Source organism: Schistocerca serialis, chromosome 3, assembly GCF_023864345.2.
Source record: "Schistocerca serialis cubense isolate TAMUIC-IGC-003099 chromosome 3, iqSchSeri2.2, whole genome shotgun sequence".
In the NCBI taxonomy this organism is placed as follows: Eukaryota; Metazoa; Arthropoda; class Insecta; order Orthoptera; family Acrididae; genus Schistocerca; species Schistocerca serialis.
Window position 1 is genome coordinate 109305791 of NC_064640.1, and position 25741 is coordinate 109331531.

General features: G+C 40.4%; 1 protein-coding gene across 3 annotated transcripts in view; it reads right to left on the reverse strand.

The window, feature by feature from the left end:
* The window catches only part of LOC126471539 (UNC93-like protein), a 417881-nt gene that overhangs the window by 106704 nt on the left and 285436 nt on the right, over positions 1-25741 (reverse strand). For all 3 annotated transcript variants that reach the window (XM_050099766.1, XM_050099764.1, XM_050099765.1), the window contains one exon: positions 9717-10003. In XM_050099766.1, coding sequence (XP_049955723.1) covers positions 9717-9981 — 265 coding nt within the window. In that variant the 5' untranslated portion in view covers positions 9982-10003. The remainder of the gene's footprint in view (positions 1-9716; positions 10004-25741) is intronic.

Sequence of the window (25741 nt, forward strand, 5' to 3'; positions counted from 1 at the left end):
ACTGCGTAGGATCCTACGGTCTTGGCATGCATCCGTGCGTCGCTGCGGTCCGGTCCCAGGTCGACGGGCACGTGCACCTTCCGCCGACCACTGGCGACAACATCGATGTTCTGTGGAGACCTCACGCCCCACGTATTGAGCAATTCGGCGGTACGTCCACCCGGCCTCCCGCATGCCCACTATATGCCCTCGCTCAAAGTCCGTCAACTGCACATACGGTTCACGTCCACGCTGTCGCGGCATGCTACCAGTGTTAAAGACTGCGATGGAGCTCCGTATGCCACGGCAAACTGGCTGACACTGAAGGCGGCGGTGCACAAATGCTGCGCAGCTAGCGCCATTCGACGGCCAACACCGAGGTTCCTGGTGTGTCCGCTGTGCTGTGCGTGTGATCATTGCTTGTACAGCCCTCTCGCAGTGTCCGGAGCCAGTATGGTGGGTCTGACACACCGGTGTCAATGTGTTCTTTTTTCCATTTCCAGGAGTGTATTATTCTTACAGTACGTTTCTCCGAAATGAAGTCGTTCTTAAAGATGAGTTACCCGGGAACATTACTATTTAAGACGGTAAGTGAAAATATGCACAATATCTCTACGCACTGATTTGTCTCTCTCACCAGGATTTACAACGATTTGAACTGCACATCAAGCTGAACTAAGTTTGTTTAGGAGTCCCAGAATATGTTTTTTCCATGTTATATTCTCACCAACGTGGACACCTATAATTCTTGAAATTTATGTTTTTTATTATTTCCTCAAAATATGTTATGCTTATGATTGGCGCAGTACGCTTACCTGTACAGAACTGAATATTTTCAAATAGTATATCACAATACTAATGTCAACTGCAAAAAGGAACAAATTCTAATTACAGGAGGTATATACAGCCACTTCGGTTGCACTTCTTTTGTGCAGCCGAAGTGGCTGTATATAGGGTGTATCATAATTAAAACGCATACAGTTGAAAGTACACGATACTAGAAGCAAAAAAGTCTCAGTAAACATAGGGTCGAAAATGCATACCTTAAGAGCTACGAGCAATTTTTCATCTTCGATACTGTGAACCAAATCTCGTCTACTATAAGCTCTTTGCTTTCCATATTTTGGAAGTAGTAGTAGTAGTATGGACCAAAACAAAAATAAAGTCCAGTAAACATTGCTCTAAAATGGATTCCTTAAAATTAATGAGCAATTGTTTATTAGATGAGTTGTGTTTCCAAGTAGCGAAGAGGAGCACGTGCTCATAGCTCTTAAGGTATGCATTTTAGAGCACATGATTACTGAACTTTTTTTCCTTGTTTTGATCCACATTACCATTTCGCAAAATATGGAAAGCAAAGAGCTTTCAGTAGAAGAGATTTGCTTCACAGTGTCGAAGATGAAAAATTGCTCGTAGCTCTTAAGGTATGCATTTTCGACCCTATGTTTACTGAGACTTTTTTGCTTCTAGTATCGTCTACATTCAACTGTATGCACTTACGCCATTAATTATGATACACCGTGTATACATACGTCCTGTAATTAAATAGCGTACGTGTGCTAGATCACAGCCAATGAAATCTTAAAAAAACTTCAGGGACTAATTCTGATTGATGGGTGTTAGGCGTAAGATCGTTAACATATGTGAAGAACAATGGCGGATCTACGATGGAGCCTTGGAGAAAAACGTACGTTATTTATGACGGAAGAGTCTTCCCTGATCACATTGGCTGAATTACTAAGAACAGCTTTCTTCATTCCTTTGGTTAGATATGACATTATCCATTGGTTGGCCATACAATCAGTTCCATAAAACCTCAGATTAAGTAGGAGAGTATCGTCATTCACACAGTCTAATGCCTCCGACAGATCAAAGAAAACAGCAACCGGTGCTACTGTGTTCTTTACTACTTGTAAAATTTGGTGAGTAAATGGCATTCTCAGTAGAGCAACTCTTCTGAAATCTAAACTGTGATCTAGTGAGGATATTATTGGTTCTCAGGTGGGATACTATTCTAGAATGCATCACGTTCTCAAAAATTTTGAAATATGTCAGTAGTGTAACAGGTCAGTTGTTACTGATGTCTCTCCTATAACCTTTCTTATAGAGGGACTTAACAATGGCATGTTTAAACTTCTCTGGAAAAATGTCCTGTGTCAGTAATACATTACATATTTCAGAATAGATAGGGCATATTATATGAGAACATATTTTTAGTCCTCTGTTGGAAACACCATCAAATACACGTGAACTCTAATTTTTTGAGAGAATATACAGTTTTGTTAATTTCAGAGAGAAGTTGATGACACATTCATACGACTAAATTTTATTAGAGTTGCTATCTCAACAAATAGATGTTACTTTTCATTTGAACTGTTTGACTCTATATTATCTGCTACGATTAAGAAATGATCATTAAACACATATGCTTCCTGTGACTTATTTATAGCACTTTCATTTAATTCGACAGACGTGTTATCCCGTTCTGTGGCCTATTGTCCTATCGCTCGTTTCACTACATATCATGTAGCCGTAAGTGTGTTGTCGCAATTACTGATTTCTGACAATTTGCAGCTTCCTTCATTGTTTTGATAACTTTTCTTAGTAATTTTGAGTAGTTTTTGCAGTATGCTGTTACTGCAGGATCTCTACTTGATCTTGCCAACAGATACGTTTCCCTCTTCATTTCAGCTGATACTTCTATTCCTCTAGAGATCTATGGAAGTTTACACGGCTCGTTACTGTCCTTTCGGACTAGCTTACGCCGAAAGTTATTTTCAAATAATGGTAATGGAATACATTAAATTTTAAGTCAGCGTTTGGTTCATTATAAATTTCATCCCAGGTCATCTCTTGTAAAATATTCTTAAAACATTTGTTTTGCTATCATTAATTATTCTGATTTCCACTGAAGAGTATCAATATCATAAAGCATTATCTTGTTTACCCTTACTAACTATACATTATTATTAGAGAGAGAGCATTTATTACCAAGTATGCAGTTATTTTCCTGTGTTGAGCTTCATAACAGGTAACATCTGTTAAGGAGCTACTCTCTTTGTCCGCATAAGGTACCACCACAGATTGCTGCTTGCTGCTGTCTGACATATCACAGCAGGAATTCCCAATTTCTCATAAACAGTAAAAAAGAAGTGAACTATTTTTCAGCAGTAACTCACAATTTTTCTTTAGGAAAGCAGTTCGCGTCCGTGTTTACTTGCACAATACATACACTTCGAAGTTTTTGCCTGAAGCACGTCTTCTCAACTAGCATGGAGGTGTATTTTTCGCAAAAAGTCTCGAAAACGTAGAAAACAAACGATGTCAGATAAAACTGTGTGCCGGACCGAGACTCTAACTCGGCACCCTTGTCTATCGCAGGTAAATGCTCTGCCAATTGAACTTTCCCAAGTACGACTACGACCCCTCATTACAGCTTTACATCCATCAGTACCTCATCTCCTACCTTCCAAACTTCACAGCTGTTCTCCTGCGAAACTTGCAGAGTGATAATTCATTCTGGAATCATTCCCTAGGCTCTGGCTAACCCATATCTCGGCAATACGTTTCCTTCCAGGACTGTTAGTCCTGTAAGCTTCACAGGGGAGCTTTGTGAAATCGGAAAGTTAGGAGATTAGGTACTGACGGAAATAAAGCTGTGTGTCGTGAGTAGTGATTGGGTAGCTCAGTTTGTAGAGCACTTGGTCGCAAAAGGTGAAGGTCAAAAATTTGATCGTAAGCATGGCACACAGTTTTAATTTGCCAGAAAGTTTCATATACGGTGCACTCTCCGTTGCATAGGGAAGATTCTTTCAAGAAAGCTACTGATTATGGTGTAATACCGCTGAAACATGTATGTGTGAAAAAGAAAATTGCCGGCCGGAGTGGCCGAGCGGTTCTAGGCGCTACAGTCCGGAACCGCGCGACCGCTACGGTCGCAGGTTCGAATCCTGCCTCGGGCATGGATGTGTGTGATGTCCTTAGATTAGTTAGGTTTTTTAGTTCTAAGTCCTAGGGGACTGATGACCTTAGCGGTCAAGTCCCATAGTGCTCAGAACCATTTGTACCAAAGAAAACTAAATAGTATTTTGCTCAAGACAGAGCCTTCAAAATACGTACACAAATATTTTCCCGTAATGTATTGATTATATTACTGTACTCACATTTACAAGATGTATTTCTACGTATGCCTAAAAATGTGTCGAAGCTGGTCATACAGCCTGTCCACGAACCTCCCTCAACTCGACTTGTATCCAGGTCCACAGAGCATCAGTGGTGTTTGCTAGAGGAACGTGACCAACAAACTGTTGGCCATCATATTTGGTGGGCAACATGTCACGCAATGGTATCCTACTATATTCGAGAAAGGCTTGCACGTTCCACGCCACATATTGGGAGGTACTGTCGTACTGTTATGGGGTATCTGGAGTAAGGTCTCTTCGAAATCCTCTGACGTACCTGATGCTATTCAGATTGCTATTAACATATCGCATGTTGAAAGCAGCAGTATTCCAAACCATTTGGCGATTTTTCAGCTATGATGTTCATCAATGTAGCCTTCAAGAATACGTTCATCGCGGTGGTATTGAAAAACTGGCTGACTCTGAGCACTATGGGACTTAACATCTGTGGTCATCAGTCCCCTAGAACTTAGAACTACTTAAACCTAACTAACCTAAGGACAACACACACATCGATGCCCGAGGCAGGGTTCGAACCTGCGACCGTAGCAGTCGCGCGGTTCCGGACTGAGCGCCTTAACCGCGAGACCACCGCGGCCGGCTATTGAAAAACTGCGTGGTCGTCACTGTAGGACAGGTCGAGTGGCACTCTAGCGAAAACACTAACTTCTACAACTACGTCTACGCTACAGCAGCCACCTTGAGGTGTGTGGTGGAGGTTTCTGCTATCTCTTCCCCATTTTCTGTGCCATTCACGAATGATTCGAGGGAAGTATGATTATCAGAAACCCTTAGAATGAGTTATAGATTCTCTGTTTCCTCCCGTCATGCTCATTTTGCGAGCTAGTGTGTGGGAGGAAGTATAAGACAGTCAAATGAAAACGAGCAGACGGAACAAAGTAAACTGTTTATTATTTCACGCCGCGTGGGATTAGCCGAGCGGTCTAAGGCGCTGCAGTCATAGACTGATGACCTTAGCAGTTAAGTCCCATAAGATTTTACACATATTTGTATTATTTCAAAAGGACTAGCAACAACTGATAGTACATTTGTCCCACTTTAAGACAAGACAGTCAGTGCCTTCATAGAAAGATGTTTGTGGTTGCCTAAGGAAACATGATCGTACGCAGGTGAGCACCTTTTCGTATGAAGCAAATCGACGAACACGAATGTCTTTCTTCAGGGTTGCAAAATAAGGAAATCGCATTGGCAGAGATCTGGACTGTACGGAGCAGGTGTAAGGGCTTCGCAGCGAAACTTTTTAGTGTAGTCTAAACAACCGTAGTGACATGTGGGCCCACCCAAATCTGTCTGTCAAGCTAAGAACCATCTCAATAGTAAGGTACCATTCAATTAACTGTAACAAAAGTTTATGCCGTTAAGAGTTGTTTGATACCATTGATTAAAAGTGCATGTGTTGCTTTCAATTACGTGTGAGGCCATCGAAAATCACTGTTAGTAGCCTCTACCGAGGTTACGAGGCGACTTGGGTAACAAAGCACTTCAGTTTGCTGCGTTCGATTGGGCAGGATTCACATTCTATGCTCATACGAGGTTTATCATATTGTATCTGTGTAACGGTTAATGATAAGGAATAATGCATATCTGGTCACTTACATGTACATTGGTGGGAACTGTACGTCTAAGATACGTGAAAACATGTATTTAACAGATGTAAAATTTTTTGTATTGCTTTGTGTAAAGTTCAACTTGTATGATGGTACATTGTATGGGAGTACATTGTAATTTTGCCTTTGTTAACACCATAAAATCTTTTGTACGCCATGGTTCGCAAATGAACGTGATTGTCAGAAACTAGTCACGACAAAGAAATGATTACTATTGCAACTGTGAAGGATACTGAAGGAAAACCAACATTTCAAATATCATTTTTTTAATAATTTTCATTAACATTAGAATAACGGTAATCATACGAAGTACTTCTTACATCTTCGGCTCCTGCCAAAAGTGAGTCCCGAAGTGAAGTGATTCGTGTTGACTGATTTCATCTGATGCAGGAGTATGTTACAGATAATCGAGTCGGGTACTATGGCTCACACGGTTCAGTTCGCGTTACAAGCCTCACTATAAAAGTAAGAGTTGCGATCGGTATACAATAGCACTAAACAATCGCGATTCTGCGTACAAGGCAGAGAAAATAAGAGTAAATGTGTAACTTAGTTTGCCGCCCGAAGTGGCCGAGCGGTTCTAGGCGCTACAGTCGCAAGTTCGAATCCTGCCTCGGACATGGATGTGTGTGATGTCCTTAGTTAGGTTTCAGTAGTTCTAAGTTCTAGGGGACTGATGACCTCAGAAGTTAAGTGCCATGGTGCTCAGACCCATTTTTTTGTAACTTAGTTTGTGAATGTAATTTCTCCAATATGCTGAACCTACCGGAATTATAAGTGTTGCTAGAATGAACTGTAATACGTGTGACTCGGTACGCGTGCCCTTTTGTGAAACAGGTTGTCTGCGGTCCGATGCTTTGTCTGCAACATGATTCGCGTGAATAAATAAAATGTATCTGGCTTCTCAAAACTGGCACTTGACAGATTATTTCGTAATGTTGAGGGCCTTAATTATAACCCAAGCGTCTTGCAGCCTCACTTTACGAACAACGGATTCGCGAACTGAGTGCAGTATCTGCGATGGGACATAGGCACTTTTAGAAGACATCAGGTTGGTGAATCATTACAGAATCTCTGCATTCTACCTTGATGCGATAGAACACACATAGGCCCCTCCCATGTTCTGTATTTCCAGTAGGAATGGGAACAGTTACATCTTATGTATGTTAATACAGAGGGGGGAAAGATTTAGTCAATATGGAGCGGGCATATTACACTGGATACTGGCCACATTCTGCTGTTAGTTTAGTTTCGGCCACTCTGACTGTCTTCCACCTCTTTCTTTCATTCATATTAACGCCGTGAGTACACTACTGGCCATTAAAATTGCTACACCACGAAGAAAGGCAGATGATCAACGGTTATTCATTGGACAAATATATTATACTAGAACTGGCATGTGATTACATTTTCACGCAATTTGGGTGCTTAGATCCTGAAAATCAGTACCCAGAATAACCACCTCTGGCCGTAATAAGGGCCTTGATAGGCCTGGGCATTGAGTCAAACAGAGCTTGGATGGCGTGTACAGGTACAGCTGCCCATGCAGTTTCAACGCGATTCCACAGTTCAACAAGAGTAGTGACTGGCGTATCGTGACGAGCCAGTTGATCGGCCACCATTGACCAGACGTTCTCAATTGGTGAGAGACCTGCAGAATGTGCTGGCCAGGTCACCAGTCGAACTTTTCTGTATCCAGAAAGGCCCGTACAGGACCTACAACATGCGGTCGTGCATTCTCCTGCTCAAATGTAGGGATTCGCAGGGATCGAATGAAGGGTAGAGCCACGGGTCGTAACGCATCTGAAATGTACGCACCACTGTTCAAAGTGCCGTCAGTGCGAACAAGAGGTGACCGAGACGTGTAACCAATGGCACCCAAGACCATCACGCCGGTTGATACGCCAGTATGGCGATGACGAATATACGGTTCCAATGTGCGTTCACCGCGATATCGCCAAACACGGATGCGATCATCATGATGCTGTAAACAGAACCTGGATTCATCCGAAAAAATGACGTTTTGCCATTCGTGCACCCAGGTTCGTGGTTGAGTACACCATCGCAGCCGCTCCTGTCTGTGATGCAGCTTCATGGGTAACCGCAGCCATGGTCTCAGAGCTGATAGTCCATGCTGCTGCAAACGTAGTCGAACTGTTCGTACAGATGGTTGTTGTCTTGCAAACGTCCCCATCTGTTGACTCATGGATCGAGACATGGCTGCACGATCCGTTACAGCCATACGGATAAGATGCCTGTCATCTCGACTGCTAGTGATACGAGGCCATTGGGATCCAGCACGGCGTTCCGTATTACCCTCCTGAACCCACCGATTCCATATTCTGCTAACAGTCATTGGATCTCGACCAACGCGAGCAGCAATGTAGATGGAGATGTAGATACGATAAACCGCAATCGCGATAGAATACAATCCGACCTATATCAAAGTCGGAAACGTGATGGTACGCATTTCTCCTCCTTACACGAGGCATCACAACAACGTTTCACCAGGCAACGCCGGTCAACTGCTGTTTGTGTATGAGAAATCGTTGGAAACTTTCCTGGTGTCAGCACGTTGTAGATGTCGACGCCGGCGCCAACATTGTGTGAATGCTCTGTAAAACTAATCATTTGCATATCACAGCATCTTGTACATCTACATTTACATGATTACTCTGAAATTCACATTTAAGTGCTTGGCAGAGGGTTCATCGAACCACAATCATACTATGTCTCTACCATTCCACTCCCGAACAGGGCGCGGGAAAAACGAACACGGAAACCTTTCTGTTCGAGCTCTGATTTCTCTTATTTTATTTTGATGATCATTCCTACCTATGTAGGCTGGGCTCAACAAAATATTTTCGCATTCGGAAGAGAAAGTTGGTGACTGAAATTTCGTAAATAGATCTCGCCGCGACGAAAGACGTCTTTGTTTTAATGACTTCCATCCCAACTCGCGTATCATATCTGCCGCACTCTCTCACCTAATACGTGATAATACAAAACGAGCTGCACTTTTTTGCACTTTTTCGATGTCCTCCGTCAATCCCACCTGGTAAGGATCCCACACCGCGCAGCAATATTCTAACGGAGGACGAACGAGTGTAGTGTAAGCTGTCTCTTTAGTAGACTTGTTGCATCTTCTAAGTGTCCTGCCAATGAAACTCAACCTTTGGCTCGCCTTCGCCACAATATTATCTATGTGGTCTTTCCAACTGAAGTTGTTCGTAATTTTAACACCCAGGTACTTAGTTGAATTGACAGCCTTGAGAATTGTACTATTTATCGAGTAATCGAATTCCAACGGATTTCTTTTGGAACTCATGTGGATCACTTCACACTTTTCGTTATTTAGCGTTAACTGCCACCTGCCGCACCATACAGCAATCTTTTCTAAATCGCTTTGCAACTGATACTGGTCTTCGGATGACCTTACTAGACGGTAAATTACAGCATCATCTGCGAACAACCTAAGAGAGCTGCTCAGATTGTCACCCAGTTCATTTTTATAGATCAGGAACAGCAGAGGTCCCAGGACGCTTCCCTGGGAACACCTGATATCACTTCAGTTTTACTCGATGATTTGCCGTCTATTACTACGAACTGCGACCTTCCTGACAGAAAATCACGAATCCAGTCGCAGTCTTCTTGCTGTCGGCTATATTTCGCGTCTGTAGCACGTCGTCTTCGTGGTGTAGCAATTTTAATGGCCAGTAGTGTATTTTCTGAAGTCACTACTAGCATAACTTAAGAGAGAGAAATAAGCTTGAATAACTGTCTGGTCTTGAAGACTTCGGTTTGAAATAGGTATCAATGCTATTGTTTTAATTAACAGCTCTACAAGTGAATAGTTGCATTTTAAGTTTACAGCCTCGCCAATTGTTTAAGAGCTCTAGGTTGTGCTTGTAATGGTATTTATAATTACCCAGAGACGAAATGAGATTTCCCCATACCATGGAGAAGAGAAATATCATGAAAAAGGAGCCGATAATGCGGTCGCGAGCAGTCTTGAGGTTGGCGCCGCTGGCGCGGCTGTAGACGTCTGCGATGACGCACAGGTAGGTGCACTTGGCGCTCCACAGCGGCGCGGCCGCCAGGCCCATCAGCAGAGCGGTGGGAACCAGCGTGTAGGTGCGGGGGTACAGCTGGGCGCCCATGTACGGCAGGTAGCACAGGATGCACACCGCCATTGTCCACTTGCAGCCGATGCGTCTGCAAAGCCAACACACTCCTACAGCTGTACACACTGACAGGCCGTATACACAAGGAGGGGTGCTGCAAAATGGCTCTGAGCACTATGGGACTTAACATCTATGGTCATCAGTCCCTTAGACCTTAGAACTACTTAAACCTAACTAACCTAAGGACATCACACAACACCCAGTCATCACGAGGCAGAGAAAATCCCTGACCCCGCCGGGAATCGAACCCGGGTGCGGGAAGCGAGAACGCTACCGCACGACCACGAGCTGTGGACTGAGGGGGGGGGGGGGGCTGCACTCACAAGGGGAGGCCACGACGTCTGGAACGCGGATTTACTTCAAACTTCGTCTACTCGTAGTACTCCATTAGGACGACAAAATGTGCAAGCAGTAGCTCGTACTTCTCAAGCGTTATTGAGAAAATCGCAAGATAATTACGGTTATCAAATATATGCCTGTGCGTGGCCGTTTTTACCAGGAAGCGGCAGCAGCCGAGTGGGTAGCGTTCAAGCCCCGTAGTCGCTGGATCGAGTCCCGTTCGATAGTTTTTTTTTATTTTTAACACACTCATTTTCTTTCCTATTTATATTACAGTTGATATAATGGGAAAAATACGTGTAATCGGATGAACTTTTATTAAATTTACAATGTTATTTGGCAGTCTACAAATTTTTATTATCACAGAAAATATAATATTCATAACTATCGACAGTAAACGACCAAACGCATAAAGTAATACTGAAAATGTATGCTTGTCCGTGATTTGAGAAATCCCTTATACCTGGAAGGAGCCCGAAACGACTTGTTACCTCCAAGTTTTAACCGGCACAGACGGCTTTCGAAATATGTACAATTTATCGTCCCTTTCGGCATTACGAGTACAATGGTAGGATGGTATTTTTTATAAAAACACAGTTAAACGGCACCAGCTTCATTGAATAAATGCTGTTTCCGCATACGCAAGGTCTTTTGAGGTTTTCCGTGGAAAAACAAACCTCGTTAACATTTTCAAAAACCTCTCTTTCAGCCGATAATCTGGAAGCAAACCATGCATAACGTAGCATTTCCTCAAATAACGGCGCTGATAATTGATTATGCAGCATCGAGTGTATTTTAATAGCGTCTTCACGAGAAGCAATTTCTCGTTCTTTTTCGATTAAACACGAACAATTTTAAAGACACGGACAAGCATATATTTTCAGTATCACTTTATACGTTTGGTAGTTTACTAGTCGATAGTTATGAATATTATATTATTTCTGATGATAAAAATTTGTAGACTGTCAATTAATTTGTAAATTTAATAAAAGTTCATCCGATTACACGTATTTTTCTCATTATATTAATAGAAATATAAATAGTAAAGAAAATGACTGTGTTAGGAATAAAAAAACCAACGAACGGGACTCGATCCAGCGATTACGGGGCCTGAACGCTACCCACTTTTTTTTAATCTCATTTTGTTCGTTTTAGTTCGTTGCATCTGCTCGGGGCGGACGTCGCAAGACACCCGTTTTAGTTTATCGTTTATCCATTAACTCAGTTTTTTTTACAGAGAGCTGCTAACCCTCTGACCGAACACGCTGAGCTACCGTGCCGGCATGCCACTCGGCTGCCACCGCTTCCTGGTAAAAACGGCCACGCAAAGGTATATATTTGACGACCGAAATTTTCTTTCGATTTTCTCAATAACGCTTGAGAGGTACGCGCTACTGCTTACACATTTTGTTGTCCTAATGGAGTACTACGAGTGTATGAAGTTTGAAGTAAATCCGCGTTCCAAACGTCGTTGCCTCCCCTTGTCAGATTACAAATATCTATGGGTTGAGTATTCACATGCGAAGTAAGCAGAGCTTCAAAACTAGAGCTCTACACTATCATAAGTAAGGGTAGACTACGGTAGTTTTCCCAGTGGCATTGGTTAGTTAAGATCTAACCGCGTTATCGTATTCTACGGACTATAAAACGCACTTTTGTCTTTGAAAAATTGTCTCCAAAATTTACGTGCGTCTCATACTCGAAGATAATCTAAAATTATCCAGTGTTTGATTAAATATTCCCACCAGTCTTAAAACTGGCCATATATTAGATGCCTATCTCTATCTGGCAACAATGGATTCAACATCAGTGCACCGAGGCGGTGAACATGAGTTGTGGGGATTCTCAAGCTTGCTAACACTGTCTCCCTCCTGCCCCGTCATTACAAAACCCAGAACACTGTCTAGCCTACGATACCTCATTGTCGTCTACAGTACCAGTAGCCTTGAATGAAACTGATCTATGTTATCGGTAACAGTACAATATTTTTGTTAGTAGCTAATTTAGTAATGGAAAAAATAAAAAGTATTTATCTGATTTGATCCATTATAAATTGTTCTGATAGCCTGCGACTGTGAAAACAATAGGTTTGTTTATAAATAACTCATCTGCTACCAGTCACGATTTTCTTTATTTTATTTTTCGCATGACACGTTTCGGGAAATGATTCAAATGCGTTTTTTGTGTTTGTTATGTCATTCCTATGTGATACTGTCGATGTTTGGGATTCTTCTTCATCTCGTTGACTTTAAGTTTCCTTGTGGTCGATTTGTCCGGAGTCTCACACACACTAAACATCACACACAACTTCTGTACACTTTTAAACATCGAAAACATTTTATATAAACAAAACAGTTACACAGCATTATACGATGCGGGCTATAAATTGAAAGTAATACCATATCTGGAAGAATATGGAAACAGAGCAACTGAATGGCATTCTGCTGCAGTCATGGACTGTGCGGCTGGTCCCAGCGGAGGTTAGAGTTTTCCCTCGGGCATGGGTATGTGTGTTTGTCCTTAGGATGATTTAGGTTAAGTAGTGTGTAAGCTTAGGGACTGATGACCTTAGCAGTTAAGTCTCATAAGATTTCACACACATTTGAACATTTTGAATGGCATTCTGGTCTTCCGCCAACAGAAAAACCCATCCGCGATTGGTGGCCTAGTAAAGAAGAACTGAAAAAAATAAGGAAGATTAAATGTGCAAACAGAGGAATGAATGCAAAGTGGCCAAAACTAGAAGATGTATTGAAATAAATTCAAGGACACCGTCAAAATATCATTGGAATTAATACAAAAATGATTTAAATACACGCTCGTAAGCTAGCGCTACAGTGGAACTTAACAGACTTTAACGGTAGAGTTGGTTGGTGCTACAGATTTATGAAGTGTCATGGAGTTAGCGTGCGAACCAAAACCAAAATATCTCAGAAAATGTCACAATAGTATGAAGTGAAAATATTATCTTTCCGTCGATTTATTACTCAACATCGAAAGAAAACCAGTATGGAAATAAGCCAAATAGAGAACATGGACGAAACCCCTCTGACATTCGATGTGCCAAGTAACAGAACTGTTGCCTTGAGAGGTGCTAAAACTGTAACTATAAAAAAAGTGGACGTGAAAAAATTCACTACAGTGTTGTCCTTTCATGCTGTGCTTACGGTACTAAACTCAAACCAATAATCATTTTCAAGCCCAAAACAATGCCAGAACGTTCTGACATACCGGCATGTGATGTTCACGTACATCATAAGGGTTAGATGGACGAGGCTGGTATGAAAATATGGATTAATAGAATGTGGGCGATAAGGAAATATGCTGTATTGCAAAATAATTCTCTCCTTGTGCTCGATCAGTTTAGTAGTCATTTGAAAAATTCTGTGAAAGAGAAACTGTGACAGGGAATTGCAGAGCCTGCTGTTATTTAGGGAGGATTTACTTCACAACTGCAACCTCTTGATGTATCGATAAATAAACGATTTATAGTGTATATGACGGAGGATTGCAACAAATGGATGACAGATGAATCCTAACATGAATTCATGCCGAAGAGAGCTTTAAAACGACCCACAATCAAGCAAGTGTGTCAGTGGATAAAACAGTCGTGGTCTAGAGTGGGAAAAGACATTATTGTTAAACCTTTCAGGAAGTACGGTATAATTAACGCTCTCAATGGCAGCTAATATCATCTTACATATGGAGAGGACAGCGATGACGATGAAGAGGAGGAGGAGGAAGAAGAAGAAGAAGAAGAAAGAAGAAGAAGAAGAAGAAAGTTCAGATGATGATTTTAAAGGTCAGTTCGGTTTCATAAATTAATAATTTTTTTTAGACTGTCTCTGCTACCTTCTGATAAAAAACAGTAAAAATGTCATTAAAAAAAATACTTAGAAATTACGACGCTACGTCCTATAAGACACTACGGACTATAAGACGCACCTTATCGTCCGTAAAATACGGTATCTGTAGGTTAAGTCTGTTGCACACCTATTGATCGCTACCTCATCTCGATCACTTTGTTCATGTACGCGATCTTACTAGATTCCCTTGAAACCAGAATCGGTAAACCTTCCAAAAACTGGGTGGGGGTATGTAAAGGGCCGCGTAATTTACTGAACATTTTTGTTCTGCGTGGTTATCATCCAGTCTGTTAATCAATAATAAACTGTATTTGTAGCAAAATTTAAACTGAAGAAGTTTAATTCAGGTTTCATTTGAAAATTGTTGATGTGTAACGAGAGACAGAGAGATGTTGTATTAAAAATAAAAAACAATACGGATTTATCACATAGCGCTAAAAAAGACAGTTTCCTGAAAAAAAGTAAAATTAAAAAGAGCAAAACAAACATCGCATCAATACTTTGTCGAGATTGTATAAAACATTTTTCTGTTATAGATAAACAAGTTTCACACTTATCAATAATAACCGGAAACTCTTGCCTTGGATCATGATGATGAACCTTCCGTTCAGTAAAAAAAACGACAATAATTGTATAGATTTTTATATATTTGTGCATGTGAACTGTACATGCATCCAAAATACTTGCTCTGGTTACATAACAGCACTGAAGTTACGCGGTCAACTAAGTTTTGTTACTTATAAAATACAATTTACGTCTGTTAAGGATATAAAATACTCAACGATGTGCGGTTCGAATTATGTGCCAAACAAACAACAAAGAGAAGTCGTCGGCTCCCAATTTATCTCTCACACATTCAGTTATGTTTCTTTCCCTCTCAATGTCACCAATACAACCGTTAATCCCACCACTTATTATGTCACGTGTGTACTGTACAAAAACCACGGAGTCCTAGTTTTGGTAGAGCCCAATTCTGGCAGTAAGACATTTGGCACGTTCGGCAGGTGACGCGAGTCCTGGTACAGGCAAGCGTAACTCGCGAGGAGGTAGCGAGTGGAGCTGTCTGCTAGATAGCAGACTGCAATTGGCGGAAAGACAATCCCCGAAGTAATCCGGCTAACAGAAAGGTAGCAGGTAGCCTGGAGAGTTACTGCAAATGGGTTTTACCCCAGCGCGTGGCCGTTGCTCGTTGCCCGTGGTGTGAGCGTTCCGGCAGGGAAACAATATGTACAATCTAAAGCAAGAAAGTTACAAAATACAAAATGATTCCAAATGAAAGATAAAAATGAGATGAAAAAGTGCGTCTAAACGCCCATTCGACAGATAGAATAGCACTTAAGATATTGAAGTCGTAAGATTTGAGAATACCTATTGATGTAAGAAATTAACTTATAAACGCCTGAAGAGATTTTAAAGAATGAAGTGTCCATAGACATTGCTAGAACAGCACTACTGAAATACAGTTTCAGAATTTTTGTTAATGTAATACGTTTTAAATTGCAAGTCGACATGTTAATTGCGAGAACAAAAACATTTTTGAACGCAAAACAATTCAAATCACTAAATTTAGTGATAATCTGATTCATATCGTCATACGTCTAAGATTAAAATACGATTTCTCCCACCTAAAATAAAAAAAGACAGTCAAGAAAGTAATAAGATGTAGCTCCACTACAGGCAATATTACAACACAAAATACAGAAAAAGTTAGAGAAAAAAAGGAGACAACATGAAAAGGTGACTGTCTTGAATTCAAGATACAAATTACTGAAGCAGCACAGAAAAGTTTAGTATTGGCCAAGAATAAAACGAAAACGTGGTGGAAAGCGGAATGTGAAGAAACATCAGAATAAAGAGCTCTTAAATGGAGAAGAACACTAGGAACAATTCACACAACGAAGGAAACAAAGATAAAAAACAATCGAGAAAAATAAAAAGCCTATGTATAATTTCAGCTTATGAAACTACAAGAACATTTGCCAAAACTAATAACAGAAACTTCTGTCCGACTTTTAAACATATACTTGAAGGGTACCAACCAGCAAGTACTTGTTTTGAAGATGAAAATAACAAGATAGGATCAAATTAATACAGGAAATTGTGAAATAATAGCAATAATTTTTTACAGGCTCACAATCTGGAGAAATATTTCCCACCAAAAGAGCTAGACATTCATGGAGTCATCAAAGCACTCAAAAACACCAAAGCAGGTGGTAAGCCATTTGAAATGAAAATCTGGTGTTAGACAAGGAGAGTTTATCACTCTTTACTGTTCAACTACATTGCAGAAAAAACTGTAAGGATCTGAAATTTGGAGCTAAAACCAATAATTCTGGGGAGGAAAGCAACTGGAATGAAAAGCTGCTTGCTTTTCCAGATGATTTTCCACTGCTTTCAAAATATCTGACAATTGCAGTTATTCAAATAAATCATCTGGCAAGATAGAAAATGGAACAGGTATCAAATTTACAGCTGAAAAAACAAATTCACGACAAATATAAAAAATGCTCCAAAATTAATAGAAACACAAATAGGTAAAATAGAGCAAGCAAATTTAAAGGTCTTGGAGAAACTATACAACAGAATGAACTACAAAAATTTGCGGCAGACGTAAGGGTTCACAAAATGGAAGAGCATAGGTTTGACAATGAATACTTAGAACAAGAAATGCATAGCTAGAAGAAACAAAACTAAAATACCATACCGCAGTGGTACAACCAGAGTGTTTATAGGGATGTGAGTGCCTCATGATGAACTATAAGTTGAACAGACTGTAAATATCTGAAAGACAGATTGTTAAAAAAATAGTGGATATGATACAAACTACAGCTGATTGGAAATAGAGTAGTAATGATGAGATCTACAAAAATGTAGAGAAAATATCAGGCCTAATGACTAAGTGAAGATTATCTTATTTCGGACACCTCTACCGAATGAATGAGAACAGGCCGACAAAACAAATAGTCTAGTATTTCTGGAACAAGAAATCAATACTAGCATGTACTACATCATTAAGATAAGAACTAGAAAGAAGCATCATCAAGGAATTGAAGATACACTTTTTTAAGAACAAGATACTTAACTTAGATGGTTTTCAAAGAAGAAGATATAGGAAATCCTGAACAACGTGGGAAGAAGAAACCAAAAGACAACATGAGGAGAAAATGAGAGAGTACGGGAGAAACAAGGAAACAGCAACAAAGAAAGAAGAGTAATTAAATTAGTTATGAGATCTTGGTTGCTCAAAACGAAACTAAAAAGTATTAGTGGCAGTATGTGGTAACATAAGACTGTAAACGGTCATAGTCATTTGTTAACATGCAAATTTCTTCATTTTGATATAATAAGTACTAGAAAATATAGGTAAGTTAACACTGTTTAAGATGTAAATGAGAAATCCAAGAACTCCACCACATAATTTATGTGTAATATGTGTAGCAGCAGTATGTTAAACGCAAATTTTAAAATTTCTCTGTGACAGATTGCGTCTGCTCCAGTACAGTGGGAATGTTAGGTGTGGAGAGTTTGCTTTGAGAGTTTACCGAGGGTGGATGTTTGGTTTGATGAACGGCATTTTGGTCGCAGTGTAAGTGGCAAGTGTTGAGGGAACAGTCTCTTTAACTTTAAAACTTTCTGCAGGATATCTGAAACTTAGCAAAGTTTCGACAGGTAGCTTAAAAAAAATGTTCAAATGTGTGTGAAATCTTATGGGACTTAACTGCTAAGGTCATCAGTCCTTAAGCTTACACACTACTTAACCTAAATTATCCTAAGGACAAACACACACACCCATGCCCGAGGGAGGACTCGAACCTCCGCCGGGACAAGCCACACAGTCCATGACTGCAGCGCCTCAGACCGCTCGGCTAATCCCGCGCGGCGACAGGTAGCTTACTGAATTCTGGGCAGAATGATGTTTGGACTTGTGAATTTTCCTACAGCTAGTTTCGTGGAATAACTCGTAGCAACAGTGCATTTGGACTAGTCAGTTTTCTATCTACCTTTGTCAACTTGAGCTTTGAACAGCAAAGTGGTGTGCCGGAGTATGTACTTTCGTAACCTAGCTAGTTAACATCAGTTGTATTTCTCACGAAAATTAAGTAAAGGTTTAATAAACTTTGTTTTTATTGCGCTATATTGATAATTTTTACTCACAGACCGTCTGACAGCAACTGAATAAAACACAATTTTAGTGCTATACGCGTTTCGCCTTTATTTTCTGCAAGGCATCATCTGTGGCCTGGAATATGTTACATATGTTCGCTATTTAATTTACATTTTGGTCACTGTACCTATAGGTTATAAACAGTTCTGGTGGTTGGTATTCCCTATTAAGTAGTAATGTTTTGAACTGCACTTACAGGTTGCGTGGACGATTCCCTTTATCTTACACTTCTGTTGCATTTTTGGTGTTTTTCTTCTTCTTAAAAATGACAATTTGCGGATTTCTTCCCACAGTTCACAGTAACATGATCTGTACACTTGTTTCGATGCAATGTTTTGGTTTCTGTTGCAGACTGTCCGACGTTTTTGCCAACGATCGAATGTTATTGCCAAACTTTCGAGTGTAATTACTGAAGTACCTGTGATATGTTCGTGTATACATTTGTGCATCTCTGTGTGTGTGTGTGGGTGGGTGGGTGTGTCCAGAAGGAGAAGGGGAAAGAGTTTTTTTTATTATTATTATCTTACCATTTCTTTCATTAACGGTAGCAAGGAGCATGTGCTGATGTGTGTGTGTTCGTTTATCACATATTTGTTTTCAAGGATGGCTTTCTGAATGTGGAAGTTTTCTTGCCTTTGTATAAGATGTTTGTCATGGTTGCTTATTCTCATTATTTTCGTTTCGTGTTCCTTGTTTGTAGGATGGTGTTTATGGTGTTTTAGGTGTTCTGCAGATGTGGAATGGTTTCTTTCGTACTTCCAACACCTGATAGGTTCTTTGTATCGTGTTTTAAAATTCCTGCGTGTCATGCCTATATATACACTGCATCACAACTTTGACATTCAAGTTTATATATTCCTGATTTTTGGAATTTGTCCCTCTTGGTAGCTGGTTGGCTTAGGTGTGATTGGAGGGTTTACCCAGGCTTATATGCTATTTAGAAGTCCTGTCTCTTTAGGATATTTGCAACTCTGTGTGTTAGTTTATGTGTGTAGGTCATGGTGTACCATCTGGTTCTTTTGTGTGTGGTTTTGTCATTGTTCAAACATAGAACAAGAAATGAAAATAATGAGAATAAGCAACCATGACAAACATCTTATACAAATGCAAGAAAACTTCCTCATTCAGAAAGCCATCGCACAAAAACAAATATGTGATAAACTAACACACACACAAATCAGCACAGGCTCCTCACTACACTTAATAGAAGAAATGGTAAGATAATAAAAAAAACTCTTCCCCCTTCACCTTCTGGACACACACAAACACACACACACACACACACACACACACACACACAGTCCACAACAAAAAAAGTTAAATCACACACCAAAACATACGCGCGCACACGCACACACACACACACACTCACACACACTCACACACACACACACACACACACACACACACACACACACACACACACACACACACACACACACACACGCGCGCGCGCGCGCACGCACAAATGCATACAGGAACAGGTCACGGATGCTTCAATAATTGCACTCTAAAGTTTGGCAATAACATTCGATCGTTGGCAGAAACATCTGACAGTCGGTAACAGAAACCAAAACATTGCATCGAAACAAGTGTTCAGCCCATGGTGCTGTGAAATGTGGGAAGGAAACCGCAAATTGGCATTTATAAGAAGAAGAAGAAGAACACCAAAAATGCAACAGGTGCGTAATATGTAGGAAATCGGCCACGCAACCTGTAAGTACAGATCAAAATATTACTACTTAATAGGAAATACCAACCACCAGAACTATTTATAACCTATAGGCACAGTGACCAAAATATAAATTAAATAGCAGACATATGTACATATTCCAGGCCACTGAAGATGCCTTGCAGAAAATAAAGGCGAAACGCGTATGGCACTAAAATTGTGTTTCAGTCAGTTGCTGTCAGACGGACCATAATTAGAAATTATCAATATACCGTAATATTACACGCAACTGAGGAAGACAGGACTACATAAGCTGAAACTTTGTTTTTAATTTCTGGTGCACCAAGGCTTCGCTGGGGGGGATGAACTTTTCTGCATTGATTAGAAGACATCTTGCGTTAGGTCTTTGTGGACATACTGATGCCCAGAGATGTGGGTTCCTCCAAGTGTTGCCTGTCAGGTAGGTAAACCACTAGCCGGAACATCATGCACTCCTACATCACCGTGGGTGACAATTTGCCCTCTATCAGCAGCTTCACCTTTATAAATGACATGAATGAAGGACTGTTATTATGAGGAATATTTTACTGACGGTTCACCACATGATTCCAGTCACCACCTGTAACGATACAGGAATCATTAAAACACTAAAAAATCTTTATTACCAGGGTTACTAAATTTAGATAATGCTACTATTTCATAAATAGTGAGATAAAGTGGACTTTGAGTAGGGTAGCCATATTAGCACAACGTGTAAAAGCCTCGACATAATTGGAACTGCAAGTTGAGTAATAATATATCGGTTATTTATAAAGGAAATGCTTATCTCGTATATTTATTTGTGTATTTATATATCAACATCCTTATTGTTTCAATGTTTTAAACCAAATATAAAGCTGGTATTTATTTGAGTACGAAATCGTTCGCCAAATTGCTCAAAGATTTCATATATAAATTATAAACCAGCCAAATTTTTAAATGGATCATGTATTTCGCTGTTGAGAAGAAGTCATCACAAGGTAGAGTGAAACTTCTACTTCTTTTCTTCAGAGAAATGTGGTGGCTTGTGTACTTTGAAAATCTTAACCAGGGGCGTGTGACGAAATCTGAGCTTTTGTAAATTAAAGTCAGTAACTGAGACCCATTATGTAATTTCTGATTACACACTGCTAAGTGACAATTTTTTTCATACTTAGTCTGTAATATTTTTATAATATTAACGTTAAATATTTTACCACCACAATAGATAAGTATCTTCAATGCTTAGCAGGTTAATTTCGATGATAAGTGCTGTGCTACTAAAAGTAATTACTTATTTGTGAGTACAGGCACATTAATATTAGGCATTTCCGTGAATTTAAGTGCTCCATATTGAACTAACACCCTATACGATCGTCACCTCAAAGGTAGTTAAATTAAAATTACTAGGTTTCGTCTACGACCATTTGCTGTTAACATCTGTTTACTATTATTTAAACTAATTCGCGTGGTAGATTTCGAACTCTCACAGACAAAACGGACCGATAAGCCATCACATTCCTGAACATCTACTGCACGCGACTGTCTCCCGTAATTTACGAGTCAGATTGCCACACACGGTTAATAAATCAATCATTTCGTCCTAATTAGGATAAACTAAATTGAACCGAACGGTGACATCACACACCACATCCGCAGCCCACATCCAGCCAGGGGAATGCTGATTCGTCAGCAGCAAATTCACGCACCACTGTAGGGTCGCATCCCGACACCTACACTATGTCATGAAAAGTGTCCGGACACCTGGCTGAAAATGACTTACAAGTTCGTTGCGCCCTTTATCGGTGATGCTGGAATTCGGTATTGTGCTGGCCCACCATTTGTCTTGCTGACAGCTTCCACTCTCGTAGGCATACGTTCAGTCAGGTGCTGGAAGGTTTCTTGAGGAATGGCAGCCCATTCTTCACGGAATGCTGCACTGAGGAGATGTATAAATGCCGGTCGGTGAGGCCTGACACGAAGTCGTCGTTCCAAAACATCCCAAAGGTGTTCTATAGGATTCAGGTCAGTACTCTGTGCAGGCCAGTCTATTATAGGGATGTTATTGACGTGTAACCACTCCGCAACAAGCCGTGCATTATGAACAGGTGCTCGATCGTGTTGAAAGACGCAATCGCCATCCTCGAATTGCTCTTAAACAGTTGGAAGCAAGAAGATGCTTAAAACAGCAATGCAGACCTCTACTGTGATAGTGCCACGCTAAACAACAAGGGGTGCAAACACCCTTAATGAAAAATGTGACCACACAATAACACCATCGCCTCCGAATTTTACTGTTGGCACTACATACATTGGCAGATGACGTTCACTGAGCATTCGCCATACCCACACCCTGCCATCAGATCGCCACATTGTGTACCGTGTATCGTCACTGCACACAACGATTTTCCACTGTTCCATAGTCCAATGTTTACGCTCCTTACACCAAGTGAGGCGTCGTTTGGCATTTACTGGCGTGATGTGTGGCTTACGAGCAGCGCTCGACCATGAAATCCAAGTTTTCTCACCTCCCGCCTAACTCTCATAGTACTTGCAGTGGATCCTGATGCAGTCTGGAATTCCTGTGTGATGGTCTGGATAGATGTCCGCCTATTACACATTACGACCTTCTTCAACTATCGGCAGTCTCTGTCAGTCAACAAACGAGGTCGGCCCGTACGCTTTTGTGCTGTAAGTGTCATTTCACGTTTCCACTCACTATCACATCGGAAACAGTGGACCTATGGATGTTCAGGTGTGTGAAAATCTCGCGTACAGACGTATGACATAAGCGACACCCAATCACCTGACCACTTTCGAAGTCCGTGAGTTCTGCTGAGAGCCCCATTCTGCTCTCTAACGATGTGTAATGACTACTGAGGTCGCTGACATGGAGTACCTGGCAGCAGGTGGCAGCACAATGTACCCAATATGAAAAACGTATTTTTTTGTGGGTGTCCAGATACTTTTGATCACATAGTGTGTATTTTTAAATGATGATCAGCTCGTGTTTAGAAGACCACTGACCACAATTATGCCTGAAATAAGTAATTTTTAGAAACTAACATAAAATTCACGTGGTATTGTGATAAGTGTGACATCCATTCCCTCATGTATCGCAAGATTTCTGTGGGGCGCATGTTTGCGCATGCAGATTACATCATAACAACTATAGATAATCTTCAAAGGTAAAACGTATTTTGCACATGTGTGTCTCAAACACCTTTAAAAATTTGCATCGGATACCTGGAACGAATGTGGTTCAATGCTTTGAAGACAGGCACTGATCAGCCAGAACATAATGACCTCCTTCATAATGACCCGTGTATCCACCTTTGGCACAGATAACAGTAGCGATGCGTCATGGCATGGAAGCAATGAGGCCTTGCTAGGCTTCTGGAGGGAGCTGACACTATATCTGCACACACAAGTCACCTAATTCCGGTAAATTCCGGCGAGGGTAGGCAAAGAGCTCTTATGCTACGTTCAGCCACTTCCCAGATGTGTTCGATCGGGTTTCGGATCTGACGAGTTGAAGGGCCAGCACATCAACTGCAACTCGTCCCACTGTGTTCCTCTAACCACTCCATTACGCTTCTAGCCTTGTGACATGGTGCATTATCTTGTTGAAAAATGCCACTGCAATCAGGAAACATGATTATAATGAAGTGGTGTACTTGGTGTGCAACCAGCATACAATACTCCTTGACTGTCATGGAGCCTTGCACGAGCTCTGCTGGACCCATGGACGCCCAGGTGAATGTTCCGCAGAGCACGATGGAGCCGCCGCCAGCTTGTCTCTGTCCCGCAGTACAGGTATCAAGGAGTTGTTCCCCTGGAAAACGACGGATTCACGCCCTCCCATCGGCATGATGAAGACGGTATCGGGATTCATCAGATCATGCGCGTTCTGCCACTGCACCAACGTCCAGTGCCGATGGCCACCCACTACAAGTTAAAGTCTTTCGGAAATCTTCTTCAAAACGGTTAAACTTCACCGTATGTGAGTTCACAAATAAATTACGAGCAAGTTCACGTGACTGCACCCACAAGAAAATTTCCAAGTATTGCGACTGTTGTAGATATTTTCGGTTTTTTGACTTAAGTGTACTGCAAACTACAAAAAATCATTCACCGGAAGTGATTCTCGTTTTTAGCATCACCAGACGCTATTAACCTTTATTACGAAATAGCATTAAGTTTAATATGATATACTTAAAAACAGTTTCATTATGAATGTTTGCATTGGCACTATCTTTATTATATTAGAACACATATGGAAAAAACGTAACACCGTTTGTGGATGTTGTCGTTTTGTAATAAGATTTCATAAGCTGCGAATAACATATTGTTTCAGACCACAAAAGCAAACTGCGTAAGAAAATCTTTCGGGACGAAGATAATAAAACAAGTGACTCATTGCAGTGCAATTTCATTCCAGCGCCAGATAACGTGAACAAAGAAGCAGTTGTGAGAATGTGAAACAAGGAACAGAAAATGCCGACAGTAACACGTTGAATGTGTCATTCTTAACCAAAACTGTCATTTATTTTATATTAACCAAAGAGACAAAAAGTATCGTCTACAAGTAACGACTATAGTAGAATTGCTGATGATGCTTTATTAATCAAAGAGAAAAGTGCACGAAGACTGAACTTTTCTGTAAGAGACGACTTGAGACAGAGGAATCAAAGTAATAAGAAGAGTATTATGTGGAGGGGGGAGGGGGGAGGGGAAAGAGAGAGAGAAAGGAAAGGAATTGGGACTTTATGAGGAATCAGTGGCGACAGGTGAAAATGTGTGCCGGACTGCGATTCGAGCCCGGAATCTCCCGCTGTGATAGTTGGGGTTTGCATCGCACTGGGACAGGATCCGACCGTATCGGGTGGCGGACACTCTCCACTTCAGCCTCGAGTTACCAAAGTGTTTAAAATGACTCGAAGACGTCTTCAATTACATATAATTGGCGTTTGTTTGCTGTGTATGGGCTATTTCAAAACGGATCTGCTACGGAAGAAATGATTCAGTTTTCATCTCGAAATATTTAATTTATTTAATCAACTTTATTTAATCAACTTTATTTAATCAACTTTATTTAATCAACTTTATTTAATCAACTTTATTTAATCAACTTTATTTAATCAACTTTATTTAATCAACTTTATTTAATCAACTTTATTTAATCAACTTTATTTAATCAACTTTATTTAATCAACTTTATTTAATCAACTTTATTTAATCAACTTTATTTAATCAACTTTATTTAATCAACTTTATTTAATCAACTTTATTTCATCAACTTTATTTCATCAACTTTATTTCATCAACTTTATTTCATCAACTTTATTTCATCAACTTTATTTCATCAACTTTATTTCATCAACTTTATTTCATCAACTTTATTTCATCAACTTTATTTCATCAACTTTATTTCATCAACTTTATTTCATCAACTTTATTTAATCAACTTTATTTAATCAACTTTATTTAATCAACTTTATTTCATTTAAATTAGTTGCCTTACCAAGGTTCAACTTTTTCAAGTTCACGGTGTTGTAAAGAGTGGGGTGTGTAGTCTTCAAGCCTGTTCGTACTTCTGGTTGTACCCTATTTATGTGACCCTCAACTTTTTAGTTAAGCAAGACCCGATGAGCAATTATACCAAGAGTAAAGGTGTTATTAAGCGTGAAATGAAATCACAGTTAGCGT